Raw genomic sequence first — 25,099 nt, 5'->3', positions numbered from 1 at the left:
TTATGTAACTCTTCTAAAGTTGAAGAAACCGGTAAAGTAGGTCTGCGTCTGCTGCTCCAATTTTTCTTTTGAGTGAGAGGGGTATTTCCAGCATCCTCTACAGATATTAAAGCACAGTCATCAATATCCATATCCAAGGCAAGAGTCATTATCATGAACGATATTGTTTCTGTTATTTATTTTCTTCTTTCAAATCAAAACCAAAATAAACACTCAGGCAAAACAAAGCTTCTATGACCTGACCACAGATTACAAAGTAGGTTCCATGACAGCTTCAAACTGACGTATAATCCAACTAAAGTAAAAAGTTCCATTTAACCTTCATGTTCTTTAAAGAAATTGCACATTTAATTTGTTTTCATTATACACTCATTCGTTCGTTCACTCAATATACACTTCCACAGATAAGCAAAACGGCTATTCCAAAGAATAGCTAATCTGAGACTAGTTTATCGGATGTTTTACATGGTGAAATGTAAAGTGAGTTATCTGGGATTAAATTCAAGCGAATATGTTTATCCTTGGTATAGCTATTCTCGGATAACTACGACATTGGTGAAATCAGCCCTTAGACAACTAAGTGAATTTGAAGGCGAGACTGATTATTATTAATAAAAGCTTTTTCCTAGTAACAGCCTCGCGATTCTGTAACTCACTTTTCGAACTCTCACAGCGGTTTACGCAGCGGCGGTCGCGCTCAAATCAGTCATTTTACGATTTGGCCTTCTGAGAGGGAGCTTGTAGTTTATTGTTTATTAGGAAAAAGCTTTCATAAATAATCAGTCTCGCCATGAATTTCAAAGTTTAAAACAGGTCTTAAAACGTATTACTAGTAATTGTGCACAAAAAATATCTAAGTGCATTATTCCTGATATTATTTTAAAAACTTTTCGTCAGTAAATGACGAACCTCTCAAATTGATTGATTCAAAGAACTGGTTTTTGGTTGTCATTATTATATCGTTTCGTTATTACGTTGGACTTTGCATTTACATTAGTAATGAAACCTATTTAGATATGACCTGTTTATCGGCCTTGTAATAAAACACTGGCCGATTTAAAAATAATAATCTTAAATATTATAATCAATAATTACTGCAAATTGGCAAGATAAAACAAAAATACTTCTTGTACTGAAACCCATCACGAGAAAGACTTTCAAAATGTATCATAGATTAATATAGAATTTACAAATGTTTTTACAAATGAATAAAATGTTTTCTTGAATTTTAAAGAGTGTCCAGAAATCATAATGTAACAAAAACTTAAATTGATATCCTACATAATATAACCGGGTATTTGACCTTTCAATAAATACATTTTCTTGTTTTTGTCTTAGTACTTATCTAAATGATAGGTAGTCTCTAAAACTAAAAACATCTCATTTCGATTACCTAGGTTATCAAAGCTCTTCCGATAACCCTGTAAAGGGGGTTATTACACTTTTAAATAACATTTAAAAAAGAGGTTGAATCTTAACTGAACGTGTTATTCTAAATTTAAAAATTGATGGGTTGATAGATTTTTAGTCTCTGGGATATTTGTCTGACGCTGCCATTCACGATTTTTGAAGGTTCAAGGTTCAAAAAAATGTATATAATTGGATAATCTTTAAATGTTCAATATAAGATGTCAACACGGTTTTATGCTGGAATGACATAGAGCGTCTATTAATTTTGCATTATAAAGAGATAAAAATCTATATTATTAAAATTTCAACTTCTAATTGACAGCCGTCGGCACTTTAAAATACATAAAGTTTGATGAAGATGATAAGAAATAAATCCTGGGTCATAAAAAAAGACGTTGTATTCAACTTATGCGTCATTTGTCAACCAATCGATCTGTAGTTATGAAAATTCTCGTAGTTTTCTACCGTAGTAGAAATCAGTATAAGTATACACGCTTAATGATGTTCTCTATACTTTCGCCTCAAATGAATCGGATTTTGTCAAACGGGTCATAGTTCGCGCTTTGTTTCACAATATAATACTAAATATTATTTGGCAAAACAATTCTATGAACCTTAAATGGAAAATTACTGATTAGTTACATAGTTTTTGGGATCCTCATTTCATAAAGGATATTAGTATGATTGAAAGGGTTCAAAGAAAAGCGAAATGATCAGGTAACTAAGGAAGAAATTTTATAATGAGCGTCTGAAAGCACTTGACCTTACTGATTTAGGAAGTAGGAGATTAAGAGGAAATTTCATTGAAACCTTTAAAATCCTCACTGGCCACTATAATGTTCCTGGAATTGAGAAGCTCTTTATTTTAAGTGAAAATACACATTTGAGGGGTAGTTCTATAAAACTTAAGACTCACTCAACATAACACAAATTTCCTACAGAACTTTCTCCCAAACCGAGTAGTGGCCGACTGAAATAGGCTTCCGGAAAGTGTAATCAGTGCACCATCTTTGAACTCCTTTAAAAATAGATTGGATAGTTTCTCCAAATCTCAAAATACACGAGCATCAGCTTATTTAGCTGCTAGTGTGATTATATACATAATAATAAATAATAATAATAGTCAGCAGCGTTCTTCGTAAATCCTGTTACTTTTTTTCTTTAAATATGTTAGTTAACTTTTAAATAATTATGTTAAACTAAATTTTAACCTTATTCCTTTTTAATGAACAATGTTACGGAACAGTCTTTTATAATTACACTTTACCAATATTTCAGAATATTTTCTTACCCACCTACAAAGTCAAAATTCGTCAAATTAAGGTGAAGCTTCTGAAATAGCAGCTAAACTGCTTCTATTTTGATATTATCTATATAATCAGCATAATAACAACACATTTCAATTAAATAGCCGATAAAATTATCTCAGATATTTTATCAGAACCGGTAATTGGTAACGGTCATTCATATTTTTTTTATAAACATTCATATTAATTATGAAATGGCTGACTTGTGCAATATTTAAGTCGAACATTCTAGTAAAAAAAAATATTTTAACAAGATTACTTGTATTTAGTCAAGATTTTTGCGATTAAATAATATAATCGTTATTCGTTCATTTAGTTAATTTAAACGAAATCCACTATCTATTGGTGACGAATTAAATAAAATATGTTCTACGGAATTGAGTTTTTGAGGTTATCGCATTTATACAGATACGTGCGATAGGAACTTTAATTCCTTATTTGTTTGGACTATTTTACTTAGGTGAATGCAGAGTTTGAAATTTTGTAATATAATAGTTAACAGGTGCTATTACTGGATAATAAAAATTTGAGCAAGACATTTTTTTGAAGTTATACTTCTTTAGGCGCGTTATGAAAAATTGATGAGAGTGAAATTTTACGATGCGCGCGCACCGTGACACAAAATTATCAGTATGAAGTTGCCCACTAATGAAATCTATTTTAACCAGCCGGGCGCCGAGCGTGCGCGAGCGAGATGGGAATACGACAATCTACAAGTAAAAAGAAATAAAAATATGCGTGAAGTTAGCAGCTATGCCAATTTTGAATGACCAAAATGACCTTCCTTATAAACAAATAAAGGAGTTTTAATTATTTTATCAAAGAAATTTAGCAATGCTTTTTCACAGAGACTTTTTGTTAAAAGGTTATGAAAAGTTATGAAATTGAATGAATAATATAATAAAATAATAAATAATTATTATGAATTAATAATTATATAATACTAAATATTAAAATTTATTAAATTATTAACGTTAAATTATTTATTATTAATTATTTAATATTAAAAAAAAAAGAAAGCCAAAGAAGTAGGTATAACTTCTTACGCGCGTACAAAGGTACACCCACCCTTTTTTTACAATAACATCATTACTAACCGATCCCGCTCGCGTCCAGGGTTCGATTTCTAGGAAGACCTGTTTGGGATTCGGCATAAACAAGAGGAAAAGGTAAATTACTAGAAAATATTTGTTTGTATTTTTTTGCGAAAGTTGGAAAAATGTACATACCTTCTGAAATAAAAAGTTTTATAATTAATTACTACTTACTATTCGGTGTCACTTCCAAAGTCACATTCAGCTTTGCGCTTCTATCTGAGCTGGCAATAGTTGCTGTACCAGTTATAGTTCTCAAAGTTGCGTTGATAACTTCACTGTTGACTACATCTACGACCTCTCCTCGAACAGTATATTCTGCCCTGTTGCACTTCCCTTGAGTATTTGGTGTGTAATAAGACGAGATTTGATGCCACACCCCTTTAAACTAAAATTCAATAATAAAAATAAAAAATAAATCATTTAATTAAATTCTAAACATTTTTATGAAACATATTCTTAAGAATCGTGTTACAAGAATCATTTGAATCGTTCGTTTGTTTATGAATTGACGTCGAACAACTTTCCGAAGTGGGATGATCAAGTCGGAGAAAATAGATTGTAAAAGAAGTGATGTCACATGCGCACGGGCAATAATCCTTTGTAGAAGTTTGAAGTTTTACAGTTTATGTAAAGTCAGTGAAGAAAATTATAGTGAATCAAATCATTATTGGAGTGTTCAATTTCCTACCCTAAGATGCTTGCCCTAGCTCTTACATTATTATAACACTCATAAGATCAGGTTGTGTTTTTGGATGGACTATAAATTTAGGCTTAAGTCACGTTCACAAATACACCGCTGATAAAGAAGTTTGACTTCAAAAAGCAACATGGCGCGTAACCGAAAAATGTGACGCGTAACGAAAAAATGTTACACTACATTTTTTTCCAACCCCGATAAAGAAGTTTCACTTCGATAATAAATAATAATAATTATTAATATTAATTAATAATTGAATAAATATTAAAATTAAATATTGTTAAATTATTAACGCTAAATATTTATTATGTGTTCCGTTTGACGTCCGAGGTCCATTATGAGAGTACATCGTTTCCTTTTCCGCCCAAATCGCTAGTATCCGACCTTTTCCCACCACGTGACACCGCCGCCAGCGCTCAGCGTTTGAAACTGGAACTAACTTTTTATCGCGCTAAAGCAAGCCGCCAGAGTTCTTGTTCATTGTTGCGTCGTTTTTCGTCTTGCACAGTCGCTAGTGCACACTTAAAAACGAATCAGTATATTCAAAGTTATATCGACCTAAAATTTATTTTCAAAGTGGAAATAATTATTTCGTAAAATGGTTAACTCGGTTTTCACGTTAAAAATATAAAATGGCTAATGAAAGTGCTAAAATCGGTGTAAATGTGTTGGCTACGCGGTCAAACGTGCCTCACCCGCGCTTTACAAGGCCGTCTCATATCACGGGAGATATTGTCTCTGCAAGTTCTGACAAGCCGAGTTCTTCGCAAAGTTCGAGTACGAGTGAAGAGGATGAAGAACCGCCGCCACAGCAGTAATTCACGTGATTATTCTCAGGTTTGAGCAATTGTCGCAGTAATTGGTGAGTCACCTTAATAATACTTTTTTACAATTATGCTGCGTCGTCTAGCATATTACATAAAGTGACCGAATCTAATAATGCAAACCTACACGACCCTTTTTTGAACCATGCGGCTGTAGTTAATGATATTGCTCATTTAGACGTGTCGGTTCAAGAACCTCCGAGTTATAAATTATAATATTAATTTCAATGCAGAGGTTTTTACATTTCTGATTTGAACTGTGTACGTTATATTGATATACAAAAGAAATACGTTGCTTTTCCTGCTTCTACCGATTTAAAAATGAGTTTATCAATAAAGCGTTACGTAGCGTTTTAGTGGTCTGCAGTCGAACGCGGTTCTTAATTTAAATTCTATACATAATAAATTGCAAGAATGTTTTGGTCAAACTTTAAAAACATGTTATAGAAGATTTAGATAAAATTCCCACCCCTCTTCGGAGTACATGTTTAATCCTGAAAAATTATCTAAATATTTACAAAATGTTGGTAGTATTGTCAAAATTGACAGAATTCGCGGGTACCAATCTAAAACAATACGCGTTAAATCACGCATACGTTTTTAATCGCCTGTAGCTTCAACGTCTCAGGTTAGTCAAAAGCCCTTTTCTTGGTAACCGATACAACTCAAAACAAGGACAACAGAGTCACAACTTCGATGATCACGAAAATAAAAAATGTGAGCCGTCACGGGACGCCTGGCAGATGTGAAACATCGACATTATTTTGTTAAAATAACGATGACTATTTATTGAATAAACATTTATTTTCATTTAAATACAAAAATTTACGAATTTATTTCAAAACGTGACTACTTAATTTGTTTAATCAGTGACTTCGAAATACACCGTACACACTACTGCATATAGACTGTATATATACCATCATATAGCGTGGCATCGCCACGGCATTTGTCGCCACACCAGAAATCGGTTTTACGTGCGGTTATAGATGTTTCACATCAAAAGGGGGGACGCAAATATAACAATCCAAATAAATACCAACATAAGTGACTCGATGGGCTTTTCGTGCGGATGTTTAAGGAACTATCACAAAATTGGGTGAAATTAAAACCTCCTTTTTCCATTCTAAAATTAATAACCTCCGCTCGAATAACTTTCAATCGAAAACCGCTATTAGTACTGTCTTAAATCCTAAAAAAGTTGCAAACACCTGTTTCAACTTCGATTTCCTTGGAAATACATACCATGATTCGAGACCATATACTGGAGCCAGCACCGCTGACTCCGTCGTTCATATCTATCATATCATATCGTTCATATTTCATAATAACGAAGAACGGAAAAATCGAGTCATTTTCAGCCTAAAATCTTTAAATCGGTTCATGAAACCAGAACCTTTTCATCTGTTTCATCACCACCAAATGCCAAATTTCCTACAAAAAGGCGATTGGATGGTGAAGCTGGATCACAGGCAATCCTACTATCATGTACCGATTTCCCTCGAACATCGTTGCTTTCTGCGTATCAGTTACGAGGGAAGGCTCCTTCAAATGACTTGTCTACCTATTGGGTTGGCCATAGCTCCGAAAATGTTTGCTTCGGTGACAAATTGGACAGCCGAGCTATAACGCCGTCAGGGCTTAAGAGTGATCGTTTTCTTGAACGATTACTTACTGGTCCACCAGGACAGAACAATTCTTAACTCCCAGGTTCTCGTAGCCATGACCTTTTTGAAGAACCTGGGCTGGACCATAAATCGAGAGAAGTCGATATGCACTCCAACGAGGTCGATCGATTTTCTGGGTATCACGTGGGACACACTATCAAATGCAAAGTCCTTACCCGTAAAAAGTTATCAAAATTCGTCAGTGCCTGATAACACGCTTGTCAGCCGGCAAATTGGACCCTCAAGCAGGCCCAACGCCTCTTAGGGTATCTCAATTTTGCGACCTTCATCACCCACCGGGGAAGGTTGCGTTGCCGAACGCTGCAGCGACACAGCAATGCATTTAGGAGAGCTCCTCTTTGCCCGAGTTCTCTTGCAGAGGTGAATCAGGACGTGGTATGGTGTTTGCACAACCTCAGTCACAAAACACCGATTCACTTCAAAACATGGCATGTGAATTACATTGTCACCGATGCATCGGATCTACAATGGGGAGCGCTAATCAACAACAAACCCCTGAATGGTTCTTGGACTCAAAGTCAGATTGAGTGGCATTGCAATTTAAAGGAGATGCACGCTGTGGTAGCAGCAATCTCTTTGACATCCGAAGTCCTAAAGAACTCGATGGTAATCCTGCAAAGCGACAGCAAAACTGTTGTATCGTACATAAAAAACGAAGGTCCCAAATGCTGTTAAAATTGACAAGAGATCTTCTGGCACTGACGGACAGTTTGAATATTGTACTTATCCCTCACTTCCTTGCCGGGAATGTACAACGTGGAAGCCGATTACCTCTCGCGCAATCGCAGAGGCACCGAATGGCATCTCTTGAAAGAGGCAACCACGGACATATTCAGACGATGGGGAACCCCCGAAATAGATCTTTTCGCGTCACGAGAGGCTCTTGTCGTGGCAAGTTATGTGTCGCTAGACTTATTAGACTCCAACACTTGCTTCACCACGCCTTCAGTAAATGCTGGCGATACGATCTAGCGTGGATATTTCCACCAGTGCCTCTACCTCGAGTGCTGCACCATCTCAACTTATCCCAAGGGAAGTTCATAATAATAGCACCCAGGTGGAGGAAGCCTTTTTGGCGCCCGGATTTGAAAGGCCGAGCACTTGCACCCTCGCTACCAATACGGAATCTAAACAAAACCCTGATAAATACCGTAACGGGTCAACCTCCTCCTCAAGGGCAGAAATTACAGTTGGAAGCGTGGCTGATTTTGGCTGCAAAACACGAGACGAAAAACAACTTATTTCGTCGTGTTTGAGAGCTTCAACAAGGAAAACATATGCCCCTATTTGGTATAAATGGGTAAATTGGTGTCAACATAGTTATATAAACTGTCGATTCCCGGCTCCTCCTGATGTAGCTAGATTCTTAGCAAACCTATTTATAAAGGATCATCTGGCATAGATATCTATATATCTAAATCTATTATCTAAATAGATCTATATCTATTTTAGTTCACAAATCTGACATAGCATCAATTTGTGAGGCTCTAAGCGATGTTAAAATTTTATCTAATAAATTAGTAAAACATATCCTTAAAGCGCTAGCTCAATCCTATCTATAGCTAGACCAATCGCGCAGTAATTGCCAGTATGGGAAGCGGGAAAAGTTATAAATTATTTGAAAAGCCTAAAACTAGATGAGCAAAATTTATTTCATAGCTCGAAACACACAGCCACAATAATTTTATTGGCTTCTGGGCATAGAGTTCATGATTTGACTCTCTTGCTTTTTCGGGCCTCAGCATTTTATTGATAACGGTGATTCCATCACTTTGCATCCGGGTTTCGGTTTTAAAACAGATACAGGAACGTATAGACAGTCAAGTTGGACGTTTTTATCGTGCCCGGAGAAGCATCTAAATCCCTTATTTTGGCTTAGGACACTCATAACTGTCTCTAATAATAGATGAGGCTCCTTGACAAATTTGTTTATTACAACCAGATATCCTGTAAGACCAGCTACGCCCACAATTTTTGGGGGCTGGGTCAAGAAACCCCTTTTGGAATCAGGTATCGAAGCATCTCGGGGTACTTGATCAGCTGTTGCTTCGCTAAATTGTTTTAGAAACATAAATGATATTCTTGGTTGGGCAAATTGGCGTCATGAAAGTACATTAAAGATATATTATTGTCGAAATCTAGATAATAATAGTCAGGATGCTGAGACTCAATCAGAAGTCTCTTTCTCAGTGCTTTCGGCCGCTTAATGATTAGCCAAGTATTCTACTTCATTATAAACAATAAAATTTTTGTTATTATGTTTATTAAATGATGCTAAAGCTTAGGCTTTAATTAGCTTGTATTGTTTATTTCATCATGATTCTATCGGATATAAATAATTCAAATCACATTGTTGCGTTTTTTAGTTATTAATATATAACCTTACAAGCCACCAGGAGATAACAAACACGTCTCTCATAATGGACCTCGGACGTCAAACGGAACACATAATATAGAAATTTTACCTAAAAATAAAATTTGTATTATGTTTCCTAAGACGTCCGAGGTCCAAACAAGCTCTTCCTGGTTCTCTTATTATGAGACAAACAATGAACAAGAACTCTGGCGGCTTGCTTTAGCGCGATAAAAAGTTAGTTCCAGTTTCAAACGCTGAGCGCTGGCGGCGGTGTCACGTGGTGGGAAAAGGTCGGATACTAGCGATTTGGGCGGAAAAGGAAACGATGTACTCTCATAATGGACCTCGGACGTCTTAGGAAACATAATACAAATTTTATTTTTAGGTAAAATTTCTATATTATTAATTATTTAATATTTAAAAAAAATTAAGAAAGCCAAAGAAGTATAACTTCTTACGCGCGTACATAAGTACACGCACCATTTTTTTTATTGTTGTGTTTGTGTTACGCATCGTAAAATTTCACTCACATCAATTTTTCATAACGCACCTAAAGAAGTATAACTTCAAAAAAATATGTTTATTATGGAACATAAGATACAGGTATCACTTATTCTACGTCGTTAAATTTAAATCAGTAGGCATCCCTACTCATCGGCAAAAAGACAGAGGATGTAGCCTTATCTTAGTAACGAAAAAAAGTTGACAATTGCAATAATTAAAATGTTATCTTACTTGTTCGGGATTAAACTCTTGCACAACTCGTAAATTTGGATCGCACAGTCCAGATAATATAATAGGTTGTCCAGGCGGAATGACAGGTAGAACATGACAGGCGGCGTCAGAGTTATCTACGACTGTCAAATTCGCGCTTGTCACTTGAAAGTTACGGTTTAACGCAGCGTTCAGTAGATTTATGATCATCTCTGTTGGGAATGAGGTATCCCTTCCAAGTTGCCAGATGTGCACTGTAAATTTGGAAATAGCTTTAGTTATGTTTCTTTATTACTCTTAATATAGCGCTAGAGTTGATGAGAAAGGTGATGACTTCATCAACATAACAATATAGAGCCTTGTAAGCTAACAAGAATCGAACAGCTCCTAACGTATCTAGAGCGCTAACAGCTGGTTAGGGATTTTCAGTTCGTGGTCGCCCTTACATACAGATGTGCAGAGGCAATTGAGTCCAAGGTGGAGGCGTAGTGGTTAGTTTGGATAAAACGATCGGGTGCCGTATAAAGCTTCTCTCGAAACTTCTATGAGAAATTATGCAAATGGAATTCCAGGTTTCTGGCCGATTGGAGCATCAAGGTTGGGGTCCCACAAGGCTCAGACCTATCCCCGAACTTGTTTCTTCTCCATATCAATGATATGTTGCAACTTTGCTACATTTATTGCTATGCGGATTACTATATTGGGGATGATTGACCGGAATGATTGACATGCATTTGCAACCACCTGCCCTCTAACAGCCCTCTGCCCGTTAACAATTCATAAAAGGCCTGCAACGCGAGCGCTCTAGCATTGTGTGTCCATGGGCGGTAGTATCACTTAACATCAGACGAGCTTTCTGCCCGTTTACCACATAAAATAAAGAAGTACTAACTGAAGTTTTTAGTTATCGCCAAATATATAACATCTATATTTACGACAAACTAAAAACTGTCGTTATATACTCGGAATTTTGCGCCATTTTCTTTTGCTCATCAAATTAAATAAGTATTGCTATTGTAACATAATTGTGAGTTTCTTTTAATTATTTTGTTTTTAATTAATAGAATATACTAGAAAATGATAGAGCTATATTTTAATCTGTCGTCAAAAAAGATAAATTATTATACGTAGATAACATACAATAGGGAAACTTTATCATAATCAGCTATTAGTGATAAATAAATGAAAATGATAAATATATTACATAGTAATCCAGATATTGCGGGAAATCACTGTATTTGTTAAAACAATCAACAAATTAAGCCTCTAATCTAAGGGCCGAATACATATATATATTTTGAAGGGCAAAGATTATTTTTAAATTGAGTACCATTAAATATCAATTAAGCTGTTTATGGCAGTTGCATTATGAAGGTTAATGAAAAGTAAAAATATTTTCAAAAGCGTTCCTTGAAATTGTTTATTAAAAAATGGACTGACCATAAATGGAACAAGCCAAGTCGACCTTGTGTAGCAAATAGAACGTATTGTTGAATAATTGCTTGTATACACTGTGTTTTAATAATACAGAATATACATATGTATGTATAATAAAAAGCTACAAATGATGTAAGGAAAACATTGTTAATTAATAAATAAATAATAATTATCATACCTCTCTATGCTAATTTTACGCAGACAAAAATATATTAATATAAATTAGTTTAAGTTACTTACCATTCCTTTGCGTAGTTCCTACGTTTTCACAGCTGAATGCAAGTGCGTAATTTTCATAATTTGTGATCATTATTTGAAAAATGATTGCTGAAAAAGTAACGAACTAATTATTTTGTGTAAAACTATTTGTTATATAGCTGATTTTCATTTTCTTTTAGAGGGAAAGTTCTTATGGAGATACAATTAATGTAAACTCAATAATTAATAATATAAGGAAGGACGTTCTACTTGGGGTTTGCCGCTCGTGGCGTACAGACCGGAGATCCTGGATACGATTTAGTCGAAACATTCATTTTGAATGGACAAAAAATAGTAAATTTAATACAATATTTTGGACTTAGTATTGGCTTTTATTGACATAACCTTTACACATTTAAAGAAAAAAAACTTTTTAACCGGATTAAAGTTATGTATTATTATAAATTTACACCGAGTCACCGTGAACACGCACGCTGTAAAGCACGCGAAACGTCGGATAAATTTAAAATTATATTAAATAATTGTAAATTTATAATAATACATAACTTTAATCCGGTTAAAAAGTTTTTTCTTTACAATATTTTGGTTCAAATCCTGATCACGCAATATAATCAAGCGCAGAAATGTCTACCTTACCGTACTTTATTAAGCGGTTATTTTAAGAAAAAATTAAAAATGTCTAGTTAATTGTAAAACATATCTTTATTCCACATTTCAAATGAAACTTTAACCTGGATTGTTGACGGTCAAAAATAACTCATAAAAGTATTTATCAAACTGTCAGTAACAGAGATAACGTCAAAAGTATCAATATATTCCAGATAAAGGTTATTAAAAACATCCTATCTATAGTATAGAGTAGCTCTTCTGCAAAACGTATATAATAATAACTTACGTTCAGCACTAGAGTCTAAGCTAATGTTGAGCTTCGCTGTTCCATTTATCGCAGTGATCACTCCACTGTTTTCCCTAAGGAAGTTTTCGTGCACAGATCTTAACTTCACATCTAACGTGCTAGTTTCAGAAGTAATGGCACCACGTGACGTGATTTCCAAAGTTGAACAGTCCCCTGACTGTAGAGAACTGGGAGTACCTTCGATATTGTGCCATTTCCCTGTGAACTGAAAATAAAGAATTTAATACACATCTATACTACGCCATAAATACTAAAAATGTTTATTGAGGCATTGATTTCATTTCTTTACATCATCACTTCAAAAAGTGAAACTTCCTTAGGCGCATGAAGGTAAAATTTTTACGGATGAAACGCAATAATAATATTAGCGTCACGAAGATGTGCAGCGTTTTTGTCGAAGAAAAGGGAAAGAGCGATTGAGATCTATTGAGAGAGAGAGTGAGAAGGGCGAATTACCTTATAGAAATTCTATTTTTAAAATTAAAATTTCGTAAAGAGAGACGTATATAACTATTTCATATATAAACAATATATTCGAAACAGAAAACATAAGAATATTAATAGACAAAAAGAGAAAACATAAAAAAAAACTGAAATTTTAAATAAAACAAACGACAATATTAATACTTAGTATTTCAAAGAATAAATAAATTGTTACTGCTAAGCAAAGTCAAAGTCTTCCCGCCTTTTCAAATATGTCCTCACATCCTCTTTGGTGAGGTGGAATATCAACATCGTCATAATTAGTGTCATATATTAATTTAAGATTTATATATACGAAAAAAGTATTTTACACAATGACTCAAATTACTTCCTGGGTGTGGTTTAATCATTTATTACATCGTATCTTTATAGCACGACTTAGTCTTGATTATTATTTAGTTCATTGTGTTTTTAGAATCAATTCAAGGCCAGTAATAAAACAACATTCCTTTCCGAAAGATAAGTACCGTTCATTCGGATTGAAAAGGTTTTTTAATTAGGAAATTTTATTTTTTAAATTTGCCTCATGGTCTATATTATATACACATGAAAAATATGAGGCATCGCCACAATATAATATAGTAAGTTATATAAGTGTTACATAATATTGTTTCACCTATATCTAATAGCATAAAATGGGATGGAATTTAATAAATCAATGTGGAAGCGTAAATGGCGCCATAATTGACATGTCATAGACCATATTCGCGCAATTTAGTATAGAAGTAGAGACATTGGGCGCTTCTTAATAAAAAAGTATAGAAAGTCTAGTGATATATACTTCGTGGAGTTGATGTCATCTGTTTTTTTTTTTCGTTGACAAACTATAATTAAATGAGCATTTTGTTAAGTATTTTTGTCCCTCAAATTAGTTAAATTATTTAGAGGATTACGGAATACAATGCGGTTTTTAATTAACATATTACAATACTAATAAAAAAAAATTAAAACACGTTACAGAGAACTCTGTTCACTTATTCAGTTTTTAATTTACTTTTTTTGTAATTTTATATAATTCATTCATTATAAGTAAACAAGATATTATGGAATAAATTGTTTTTTGTTCACAACTTAAATCATAGAACGATAGCTCTCAAGCTAAAACCGCAGAAAATTGATAAACAATTTCTAAAACCGGTTAAAGCTAGTATGAGGAGCTCGCTATTTACCTAAGAATTTAGGTCCAAGTAGTTATTAGCTACAATTATTTAAATTACAAAGTAATGCTTTAATTAATATTCCATTTTGGTAGCCAGTAGCGAATTGCAAAATCTAGTTAGTTATGAAAATATTTCCTTGGTTAACTAGGTAGTTGAACTAAACCAGTCTGTCGCGTTTATCTTTAACTAGTATATGATATAGGTTTGGATTACTTTTAGGTATAAGAAAACAAGTATAAAAGTATAAATAGTATATATACAAGTATAAATAGGGTTAGCTAGAACGCTGAAAAAAGGGCACGCCTTTATTCTGTATTGGTACAATCAATAAATAAAATCACAAATTTACACTTCATGACGTGATCGGTTCTAAGTGTTTGTATTTAATCAAACGGCCATAACTTGTCAATGTCATACTTACCTTGCGCATTGTCTCTTTTTACTGAATTGTCAAAATAGAGTATCAAATAAATAAATAAATAGAGTGAAGACGTAAAAATTTATAATTATATTGAAACATTAACTTCCAGATCCAACGTGGACAATATAACGTTTTATTAATAAAGCTATTCTTCTTCTTCTTGTTGTACTGGAGGTACAACAACCTCCAGTACTGGAGTTTGGCGGTCAGCTCGTCATACTCATATAGCTCTTAGTGGTTCACAAAACCTTGTTTTTTTTAAAAAGGAAAGTAGGTCCTCGTTCGTGTCGGACTCATGTCGTTGATTTTTAAGTCTTATAGGTAAGGTATTTTTTTTTTGGCAGCTCCCAAAATTTATTCACGTTCAAAGGTTGTCACACGCTGTTTTTGTTTATAATGGCCATGTGGCCAGTTGTAATATTCTATTCAAAAATATACGTGATTTCAACGTACAAACATACAGATTCTATTATGTTACTATACAGTATAAGTATTTTTAAGTGCAGTTCTAGACATAGGGAATGCAACAACCTGTTCTAACCGATCCCTGATTGGTTAGTATAAAAGATGAAGGGGATATATTACTAGATGTTATTTTATTTTTAATTACCGGTTTTGTGCATATATTTATTTTTGCGAAGGATATAAACAATTTATGTACATAAGAATGTGTATTTTTTCTTATTAAGGTGGGAACTGACCAACGTTACGAGGTGTAATGTAACATGTAATGTAATGTTACACAGCGAGCATTCGTGCAGTCAGTACGTCGTGTTACGGGGAAACACGACGTAACACGACGTACTGACTGCACGAATGCTCGCTGTGTAACATTACATTACATGTTACATTACACCTCGTAACGTTGGTCAGTTCCCACCTTTATAGAGGGACGTTCTTATATTAAGCAAAAATAATGCATCATAATTTACGTAATTAAAACAAAAGTATATTATTGAATTAATTGGTGAGTTGAGGAAAAGGCTAGGAATCCAAAAGTGTCTTTCGCGCAGTGTTGGTTTGGTGGGTCGCATTCGCATTTATATTTCCATAAGTCGATAAAAAATTTATTTTTCTTTTAATTTTTTTTGACACATATTTATGTATATATATTGGACAATAGCGGGATTTCCGCTCATTTGAACTACCATGCCACATGTCAAACTACGAATCATGAATGTTTTGAATGTCAATAAGTACAAAGTATTGAAAGTCCAGGGTGGAGGATAAACTTCGTGGAGTTGATGTTTTTTTTTTTGGCATAGACAAACACAATCTTTTTTTGTTACTCAGACTGTATACTCGTACGTGAAAAATGTATTGCATTTTGACATGAAAGTCTCGTTCCTGAATCTCACCCTGAATCCTTTCCTAAAACTATATACTCGTCCTTACATCAACAACTAAAATACCACCTCAGTATAGGCATGTTTTTAAATTAACATAATACTAGCTGACCCGGCAACCGTCGTTTTGCCATGTATATTATTTCCAGGAAACATTTTTTTAATTGATCGTAGAGGGGTGACAAATTAGGGTTGTATGTATTTTTAAAACAAAAGTTTTGTCTAAAAATTTTGGGGTGGGGATCACCCTTAACATTTAGGGGGATGAAAAGTAGATGTTGTCTGATTCTCAGACATACTGAATTTGCATAAAAAATTTGATAAGAATCGTTTGATCTGTTTCGGAGAAGTATGGGAACGAACATTGTGATACGAGAATTTTATATATTAGATATATGAAAATTTCAATACCAAGATTCGAAAACAGGTATTGCAAAGTGGTGACAAATAGTATTATTATGTTTAAAACCAATAACATATAAAATGTGAAATATATTTAATTAATAGTGTGTTAGCGCAGCGGGGTTTACATTAGTAAGTCAAATAAATAAGCGTATTTCATTAAGCAGGAAATGTAAATTTTAAACACTTTGAAATGGTTGTTGCTGTGTTTAGTCTATTGTCTACATTTGTCTATTATTTAAGGAAAGGTTTCTGTGTCAATTAATTACTAGTCGATGATCTTTTTGGTAGTTTTAATACCCTGTACAAGATTCGTTCTCTTATTTTGTGATCCACAACTTCAAGGATTTCTTCTCCATTAGTAAAAGAATAGTTATTTTAACTTGAGACCGATTAGGACAGAATATTAAATAGTTATTTAAGGATTAATATTTTAGCTATTTACAGAGACCTTCTTATTGTAAGATCATTATATATTGTTTTGAATTAGATAAAAGTGTATAGATAAAATAGACATTAACCTTTATTTTTTGTCACAAAATTCGTCGAGATAAACCAGCAAATTACGGTAAATTTCCTTAAAAAACAACGAGCGAATTCTACTGCGCTATCAGAGTTCAAATTAGATTATGTAAAAACATTACTACCCAAACCTAAATAGGTAAAACGTTATGATTCACCGGACTAAAACGCGATTCGTTATTCCATATAATGCGAATAGTAACCAATGCACATTTGTAGCAATTTTAAAGTAAAATCAAAAGAAAAAAGCTACCACTATGTTATGGATCAGTGTAGAACTGAGTGTGACTCTTCATCTTTAAGATCATGTGTTCGAATCATGGTTTTTGGACCAATGAACTTTTCTTGTACAACAGTGTGTATGTGTGGAAACCGGCATTCCCTAGATACAAAAATCTACGACGATAGTGATAGAAGGCTGAGATGATCCTATTACTTCTTAAAGTAAACAAGAAACAAATACAGAAATATAAGTCCGTGTAGATATTTCTTAAACAACAAAATATTAATTTGCGTCGTGATTTATGATAGCGATTGAAATTATATCTTGGATCTAAGATAATATTTAATTTCACGTTATCGTTTTTAAAGTTTAGAGTTTCCGAGAAATTATTGTTTATTTAGCTCTATGATTTATTGACATCATTTAAAAAAAACATGATACCACTCATAGCTGCTGCCTTTTCTAGGAGGTTAAATGCAAATACAAAAAGTAAGCCATGAAGCTGCCCTGCGATTCTGTAAGTCACTTCACGAACTCACACAGCGGTTTTCGCATCGGCGGTCGCTCTCAAATCAGTCGTGAAGCAGTCATTTTATGATTTGGCATTCTGATAAACAATAAACTACAAGCTCCCACCTTTTCAGAATGCCAAATCATAAAATGACTGCTTCACGACTGATTTGAGAGCGACCGCCGATGCGAAAACCGCTGTGTGAGTTCGTGAAGTGAGTTACAGAATCGCAGGGCAGGTCTTGATTAGAAGATTAAGCTTTAAAAAGGGAAATCCGTCTACTTGTATACTTTCAACTGCAGTATATTTTCAGTCAAATAGTGTATATGTAAGGATGTACCTATACGCGTAGTACAAGTAAGTGAACACTGAACAGAGTTACTTAGATAGTTCTTTAAATATACTACTAAGTGGACTTTATATTAAATAAATAGATATTTGTATTTAATAATATACTGTTACTGATTATAAGTTTACAAAAAGCTTGTTCAACATCAAACTCGGCGATTAAATTGGTGGCAAGTCATTGCTAGTTCTTGTGTCTTCTACGGCCTTGATTTGTGAACCTTAATCAACAAAAGATATTTAGATTTTTTTAAGTTGGCGTGCCTGGAAAACTAAGCCCTTTAAAGGGTCATTCTAAGATCAAGAGATCTTTTAAGTATGAGAATGACAAAGATTCTTGTAAAGAGTTAAGTAGACTAAACGTCAGTTAAAGTAAATTAAACTGTAAATTTAATGGTTGGATTAACTAGTTACTTGTAACTTTTACGTAATGATGGATCTTTCCAATAAATCCTACCCTACACGAACCTACGTATTTTTGACATTAGACTCATTTTAAGTGTTTGCTGTTCGGGACTAGCAACTTAGAACAGGTTGTGTGTGTAAATTGATTTTCCACAAATTTTTGTTTTAAGAAACGCATAGTTCAACGTGTAACCTGGTTGAATGATAAAAAAAACACATACCTTTACTATAATATAAAGATAGAACTATATTATTTTTGTCTTTTATTGACATAACTTATTATATAGGTCACGGTGACCACGCACGCTGTAAAGCACGCGAAACGTCGGAAATTTTTTAATTATTATTATAATTAAAATTATGTAAAATAATTGTAAATTTATAATAATACATAACTTTAATCCGGTAAAAAAGTGTTTTCTTTATATTATTTTTGTTTATCGTGATCTTAGTTGATCGGTTTCTATTTAGTTTAAGTTATTATTTTTTATTTTGTGGTAGCTTGTTTAATTTTTTCCCTTGTCACAAATACATACAACCCTTAATTTTCACCCCTCTTCGATCAGCCCCTATTTCTTATTATTAACAATGTTTCTCAGAAATAATATACATGGCAAAACAACGTTTGTTGGGTCAGCTAATATCTTATATAAATATGATCTGATCGTTTTTGGCTTATAAAGTAAGCCAATAGGTAGATTAATTTGTAAGTCACCGAATGACCAATGACTGCGACATACAAAGAATATTAACTAACTAACTGATTGTGATTATTATTATTATTATTAAAGAGATTGTGTGGTGGTTACACAATCTCTTGAGGATCACAAGAGATATTTTATTTCGGATAATGAAAAAAAAAACTTACAGCTTCAAGATTAAAGTCAGCTTGTAATTCGATATTCGCATCGCACTGTCCGTCTTGTAAAAATTGGGCACTGCTTAAACCTATAAGTACACTTAACAATAAAAACATTTTTAACATCATGAGATCATTATTGCACTGCACATGAACTACGCGAAATGATAATATATTTTTATTGATGATATATATAATAGAATCTTATCAATAGATTAAAGGTACCGATTATTTAAAAATACTGTTATCTTGAGTCCGACTTTTTGGAGGAAATATTCAGTTACGTTAAAAACCATTTATGTGTAGTTAAGTGCTGGCATTGACTAGATAAGTTTATCGTGGTCATCAGATATCGACAGTTTAACCGTGGGTGTGAGATTATCAAGGACATGTAACAAATATTTACTTAAATCAAAGTTCTTTTGAATCCGGATACGAAATGTCCGCGATATCGCGAAAGAACCATTTTAAAATCATAAAAGATTAACTTACTAGTTTTTATTTATTATATGTTTCTAATTACAGCTTATATAAGAGTAAAATAATATAAGAATTGGATTGGTTTAAGCAATATTATCATATATCATCTTTCGAGGCATATTTTATGTTGATATCCTAAATGTTTATCAAACAATCTTTTTCTGGATGCAAGATAATTGACATCCGAATCATTCAATTTGGTGCAGCCCTGCGATTCTGTAACTCACTTTTCGAACTCACACAGCGGTTTTCGCATCGGCGGTCGCTTCCAAATCAGTCGTGAAGCAGTCATTTTATGATTTGGCATTCTCATAAACAATAAACTTTAAGCTCCCACCTTTTCAGAATGCCAAATCATAAAATGACTGCTTCACGACTGATTTGAGAGTGACCGCCGATGCGAAAACCGCTGTATGAGTTCGAAAAGTGAGTTACAGAATCGCAGGGCAGAACAGAAATTAATTAAGGCGCAAATTGTCTCTTACATTTTTGCTCAGTGATGCATTTATTGGACCCTGTTTATTGGTACAATGCAAGTGTAGGTTGAGATTCATGAATAAATGATTTTGATTTCATACATTCTACCTACTAGAATGACTAGTGTATAGTACCTATCAGCCGAGGTCTTCTGAAGTATATATTTACATTATCGTACACAGTATATTATGATCTTGACACATCGGAAACAATTTAGATATCAATCTTAATTCTATTATCTAGTTGATAGAAGTGCCTGGGACTAGTGCTAGACCGGCTACTTCTAATTAATTTACGATATTTGTTTTTAAGTAAGTGTTGTTTGATGATTTGCTATTTTAAAAGAGTACCGAGAGTTTTTTGCGCCGGCTTTTTCTCTCGGCCTACACCCTCTGTTTTCTTTGCCGATGAGTAGGTATGCCTACAGATTCAAATTTAATGACGTGGAATAAGCGATACCTGTATCTTCCATAATAAGCATATTTTATTTTATTTTATTTACATGTTCACTTTTGATTGCTGTTGATAAATGACCAACGTCTAAACTTATACAAGGTAATTTCGACATTTGCCGAGACACAATGCAGCACCGCTTTTATTTTTAAATATCAATATACATTTTAAGCTATTATATACTATAGAAATATAAAAACTTAACGTTAACGTAACGAAATATTCAAATTATTTGTCTACATTGATTAAATTTTGAGTCGACGCCGACGCCGCAAAAACGATGTATTGCGCGGGATTATGCTTACGTCACCAGACACGTCCTATGTTTGTTTACTATAGCCGAATTAGTAACTACATACATTAAGAATTAAAATCTTATAAGTGTATTGTACCAAAGTACAAAACCACTATTAGAAGCACACTCTATAAAGGGTTATATCAAAAAGGAAAGTGATGAATCTTCAACTCTATCATGTTTAGATGTTTAGAGTATTTTAACATAGGTATGCTATTTCAATATACAGGTTAGTGTGTTTAGTGTATTAGACACGCTAATTTCTATTAGGAAAATTTTTAGAAGTATAGAAAGATAATAACAATCAATTGGGTATTTTAACATAGGAATTGATTTATTTAAATAGTATTTTTTAGCTATGTAGGTGGTATGTATAATATATTACTCAGCATAGATAATTTTCCAGAAAATAACGTACCTATTATACAATATTTAAACAATTACATTATACACAAGAGCCCAAGCCCACTAAACGCAAAACACATTTAATAAAAAAATAAAATATATTTATAATAAATTGTAAGATGCATTGATCATTATAATATGTTCGATAAAAAAATCAATCATTAACAAAGCTATCATTCTATTTTATAAAGGATGCCAGAGTATTAATATTATTGTTTAAGACTCTTTAGTTCCATTAAATATATCTATGTGCTGGTAATTTGTGTTATAATCCGAATGTATACGATTCATTACGTTACGTAAATAGTTTGTATTAGACCGAGGAATTTGAAATAGTTGCGTTTGCCTTGTTTCGTATGAAGAAGGGGTCTGAAATAGTAAAAGCGATATCGATAAGTCAGTCAATTAAACCGTTGCAAGTAGCGTGTAAAAACATTAGGTCAACATTTTCCAATATTTATGGATAGTTTGTTTTTTTGTGGTAAGTTTTATCGAAGTTCAACGCAGTTATCTATAGACTTAGTTTTAAAAAATATTTTTTTGTTATCTGCAAACATAAGATATTCTGAATACTTGAAGCAATATTTTATATCATATAGATAAGCGTTAAACAACAAAGGACCCAGTATAGACCCTTGAGGTACACCGGATGTCACATTTATAAATGTTCTCTTTTATTTTTCATTTTGGATGGAAAACTACAGAATATATTAAACGACTGATTAAATGTATTTGTTAATGGTTTTGAGAGTTGTCTATAGCATTTTTGTAGAACAATTGAAGGTATTCCATCACTCTTTGAGTCTGATGCGATTGGCATTTAAAGTTTTCAACTCTCTACAGATTTCATTGAACCCTTCGCAAAGTAGTAATATCAAAAGTACAAGTTAGAAGATTTTGATAAAATTCATTAGTTTTTGTACGCAAATCACGCACATTTTGATAAAATAAGGTTAAAGTTTTGACAAACATTATACATAGAGATTATACCAACTTTAGTATAGACTTTTAATACAAATTTGTAATTTGACTTCGATAATAAGGTGCCAGAATTATATTTGAATAAACCCTGTAATTTTAATTTTGAAATTAATAGTTGAAGTAAAAAAACCACTAAAATTGTGAATTTATGCATCGTTAATATCATTACAAAATATAGGCCCATATGGAACCAGAACAGCACGTGTAGTACATATTTTAAAAAGGCAAAAACAAAGGAAATACAGGATCGACCATACGATTAATACACAAAAGTAGGTTTAACAAATTATTTTTGTCAAATCCCGTTCGAAATTTATGGTAAAATAGCAGGGGACTCTTTCTTTAAATATAAATAACATTATAATGATGTAGGGATTAAAAACTGTATCGCTATTAGTTATTAATAGTATATTTACGATTAGTACCACGCAGGTTTTAAAGCTTCAAGTAGGTATGATAGTTATATATACGAGTATTAAAATACCGTAAGTTAAACAACGTCAAAATTCATTATGATAATACTTTCAATCAGTAATTAAAATAGATGAAAGAACTATTCCGTCGTCTTATCGAAAGCGATAATATTTCAAAATATTATCGCTTTCGATATTAAGTCGTAATTGTTTAAAGATGTAGGTTCAGCACAAATCAGAGGCTTATAGATTTATAAAACCTTACTAAGACTTAACAAATCTATATATATAAAAATGAAACCCGTTTTCCGTTGTCACGACATAACATGAAAACGGCTTGCCCGATTTGTCTGATTCTTTTTTTATAATATTCCTTGAATTACGAGGATGGTTCTTACGCAGAGAAAATTTAAAAAATTTGAGTGAAAAAGTCTAAAAACAACACTTTTTTATATTCCCATACAAAATATTCGTAATAATACTTAAAAGTCAATTTGAACTTTAATACCATAGCATAAAGTTCAAGTGTTAGTGGAGGGGTTCCGGGAAGGTAAATTTTTTGACATAATGTATTTGTTGTCTTATCAATTTTCTTTTTTTTATCTTACTAGCTAGACCGGTGTCCCGAATAGCAGAATAAGTATTTTAAACAAATAAAGAATCAACTGTTAGGCGGTACGATGTTCGCCAGGCCAGCTAGTGAATAATACATTCCGGAGCTATTGAACTATTTACTACGAGATGGAAACATATTCGAAAAAACATTTCACGTAAAGGCCGCTTGCAGTTCGCGGCTACTTTATTTTCGACGGCCTAGTCATACTTTGGGTCGTCGTCGCGACTAACAAATAAAGGCGCTTATTTCATAGATACTATCAACACATTGATATATAAAAAACCCAAGATGCACAATCAACGTCTAAAAAACGTCCTCAAAAAATTAGCGCAACATTCAAAATTGTGCACTCATTTCAAATAGTCTCGCGTCTAATAAGTGGAGTCGATGTTATTTATTTGTGTTTTTTTTTATAAATAAATTTATGTACTTTTGAACATTTTGTGTGTAGTTTTTGACAAATATATTTAGTAACAAATTATTTTTTAATTTAAAGAAAAAACTTTTTAACCGGATTAAAGTTATGTATTATTATAAATTTCCAACTATTTAACATCCAACACCTTTTGTCTTTAGTCACCGTGACCACGCAAGCTGTAAAGCACCCGTAAAGTCGGATAAATTTAAAATTATGTTAAATAGTTGTAAATAAAAAAGTAATGTTCGACTCCACTCAATACCTTGTCCTACAGACCACGGTCGGTCGTAAAATTTTATTGCTTTAAGTACGTATACACTGCGTTGTAATAACAACTTTAAGAAATTCGCGTAAGGTTGATTTTGCAATAATATATGCTTGTAACATATACTGTTATAGACATACTGTTATAGAAAATGACAGAAATAGTGTTTCGGGACACTTTCGAGCGTTACTTTTATTCGAGACTGTGCATCTTGGGTTTTTTATATATCAATGTATCAACATCAATATTTTTGAAAAAAAAAGGATTTTATTTTGCGATTCCAGCAGGCCAAATGTTGACTATAATAATCTGAACCGAAATATAATATCGATATATTATACGATCATGTCATATAATCCTATCTTCGTTCTCAAAAATATATTTTATATTACAGACATATGCCTTGCAACGTGATTAAGATTAGGTTATGTATTATCAGAAGAATGTCGCTTCGGCCTATTGATAAACATACACGCACAGACATGTGATAAAATTCAAATTGTAGTGTTATTTCTGACCATCTATGTATAATAATTTTAGGTATAAATTGTTTGAAATTGTCTTCTTATTCTAACGATTGCCTGTGGGTTGAGACTAACCTCTAGTCTAACCTGTGTCTATTTTTGTTTTAGTTATTTATTTTTATCATGCGTCGGGTTGTCTCTCTCCCTAAAATATGGCGACGGGGCATATGGCCATGCGTCATACTCGTGAACGGATGCTGATAGAGGACAAATCATTGTTTTTAATTCATTTTATTATTATTTATTACTTAAGATGTCATGTGGAACATGGTTTAATGGTTGCAGCTCCTTAAAAACGTTGTGTAAAACAAAAAACTTGGCCATTAAAAAGAGTGGCGGAGAGTTTATTGCCAGTTCTTCTCTTCCGTTCTACGCCCTTGATTTGAGAACTGGCAGTAAATGTAAAAGGAGAAGCATTTAATGTATATTT

At 33.0% G+C, this 25,099-nt stretch overlaps 1 protein-coding gene across 4 annotated transcripts in view; it reads right to left on the bottom strand.

Annotated features, from left to right (window-relative positions):
• The window catches only part of LOC125054377, a 56,790-nt gene extending 37,266 nt beyond the window's left edge, over positions 1 to 19,524 (bottom strand). For all 4 annotated transcript variants that reach the window (XM_047656230.1, XM_047656231.1, XM_047656232.1 and 1 more), the window contains exons 1-5: positions 19,352 to 19,524; positions 12,645 to 12,870; positions 11,771 to 11,857; positions 10,115 to 10,347; positions 3,986 to 4,199 (exon numbers count right to left, since the gene is read on the bottom strand). In XM_047656230.1, coding sequence (XP_047512186.1) covers positions 3,986 to 4,199; positions 10,115 to 10,347; positions 11,771 to 11,857; positions 12,645 to 12,870; positions 19,352 to 19,471 — 880 coding nt within the window. In that variant the 5' untranslated portion in view covers positions 19,472 to 19,524. The remainder of the gene's footprint in view (positions 1 to 3,985; positions 4,200 to 10,114; positions 10,348 to 11,770; positions 11,858 to 12,644; positions 12,871 to 19,351) is intronic.
• Between the last annotated feature and the right edge of the window lie 5,575 nt (positions 19,525 to 25,099).

Source organism: Pieris napi, chromosome 12 (genome assembly GCF_905475465.1).
Source record: "Pieris napi chromosome 12, ilPieNapi1.2, whole genome shotgun sequence".
Taxonomy (NCBI): Eukaryota; Metazoa; Arthropoda; class Insecta; order Lepidoptera; family Pieridae; genus Pieris; species Pieris napi.
This window is presented reverse-complemented; position numbering and strand designations above follow the sequence as displayed.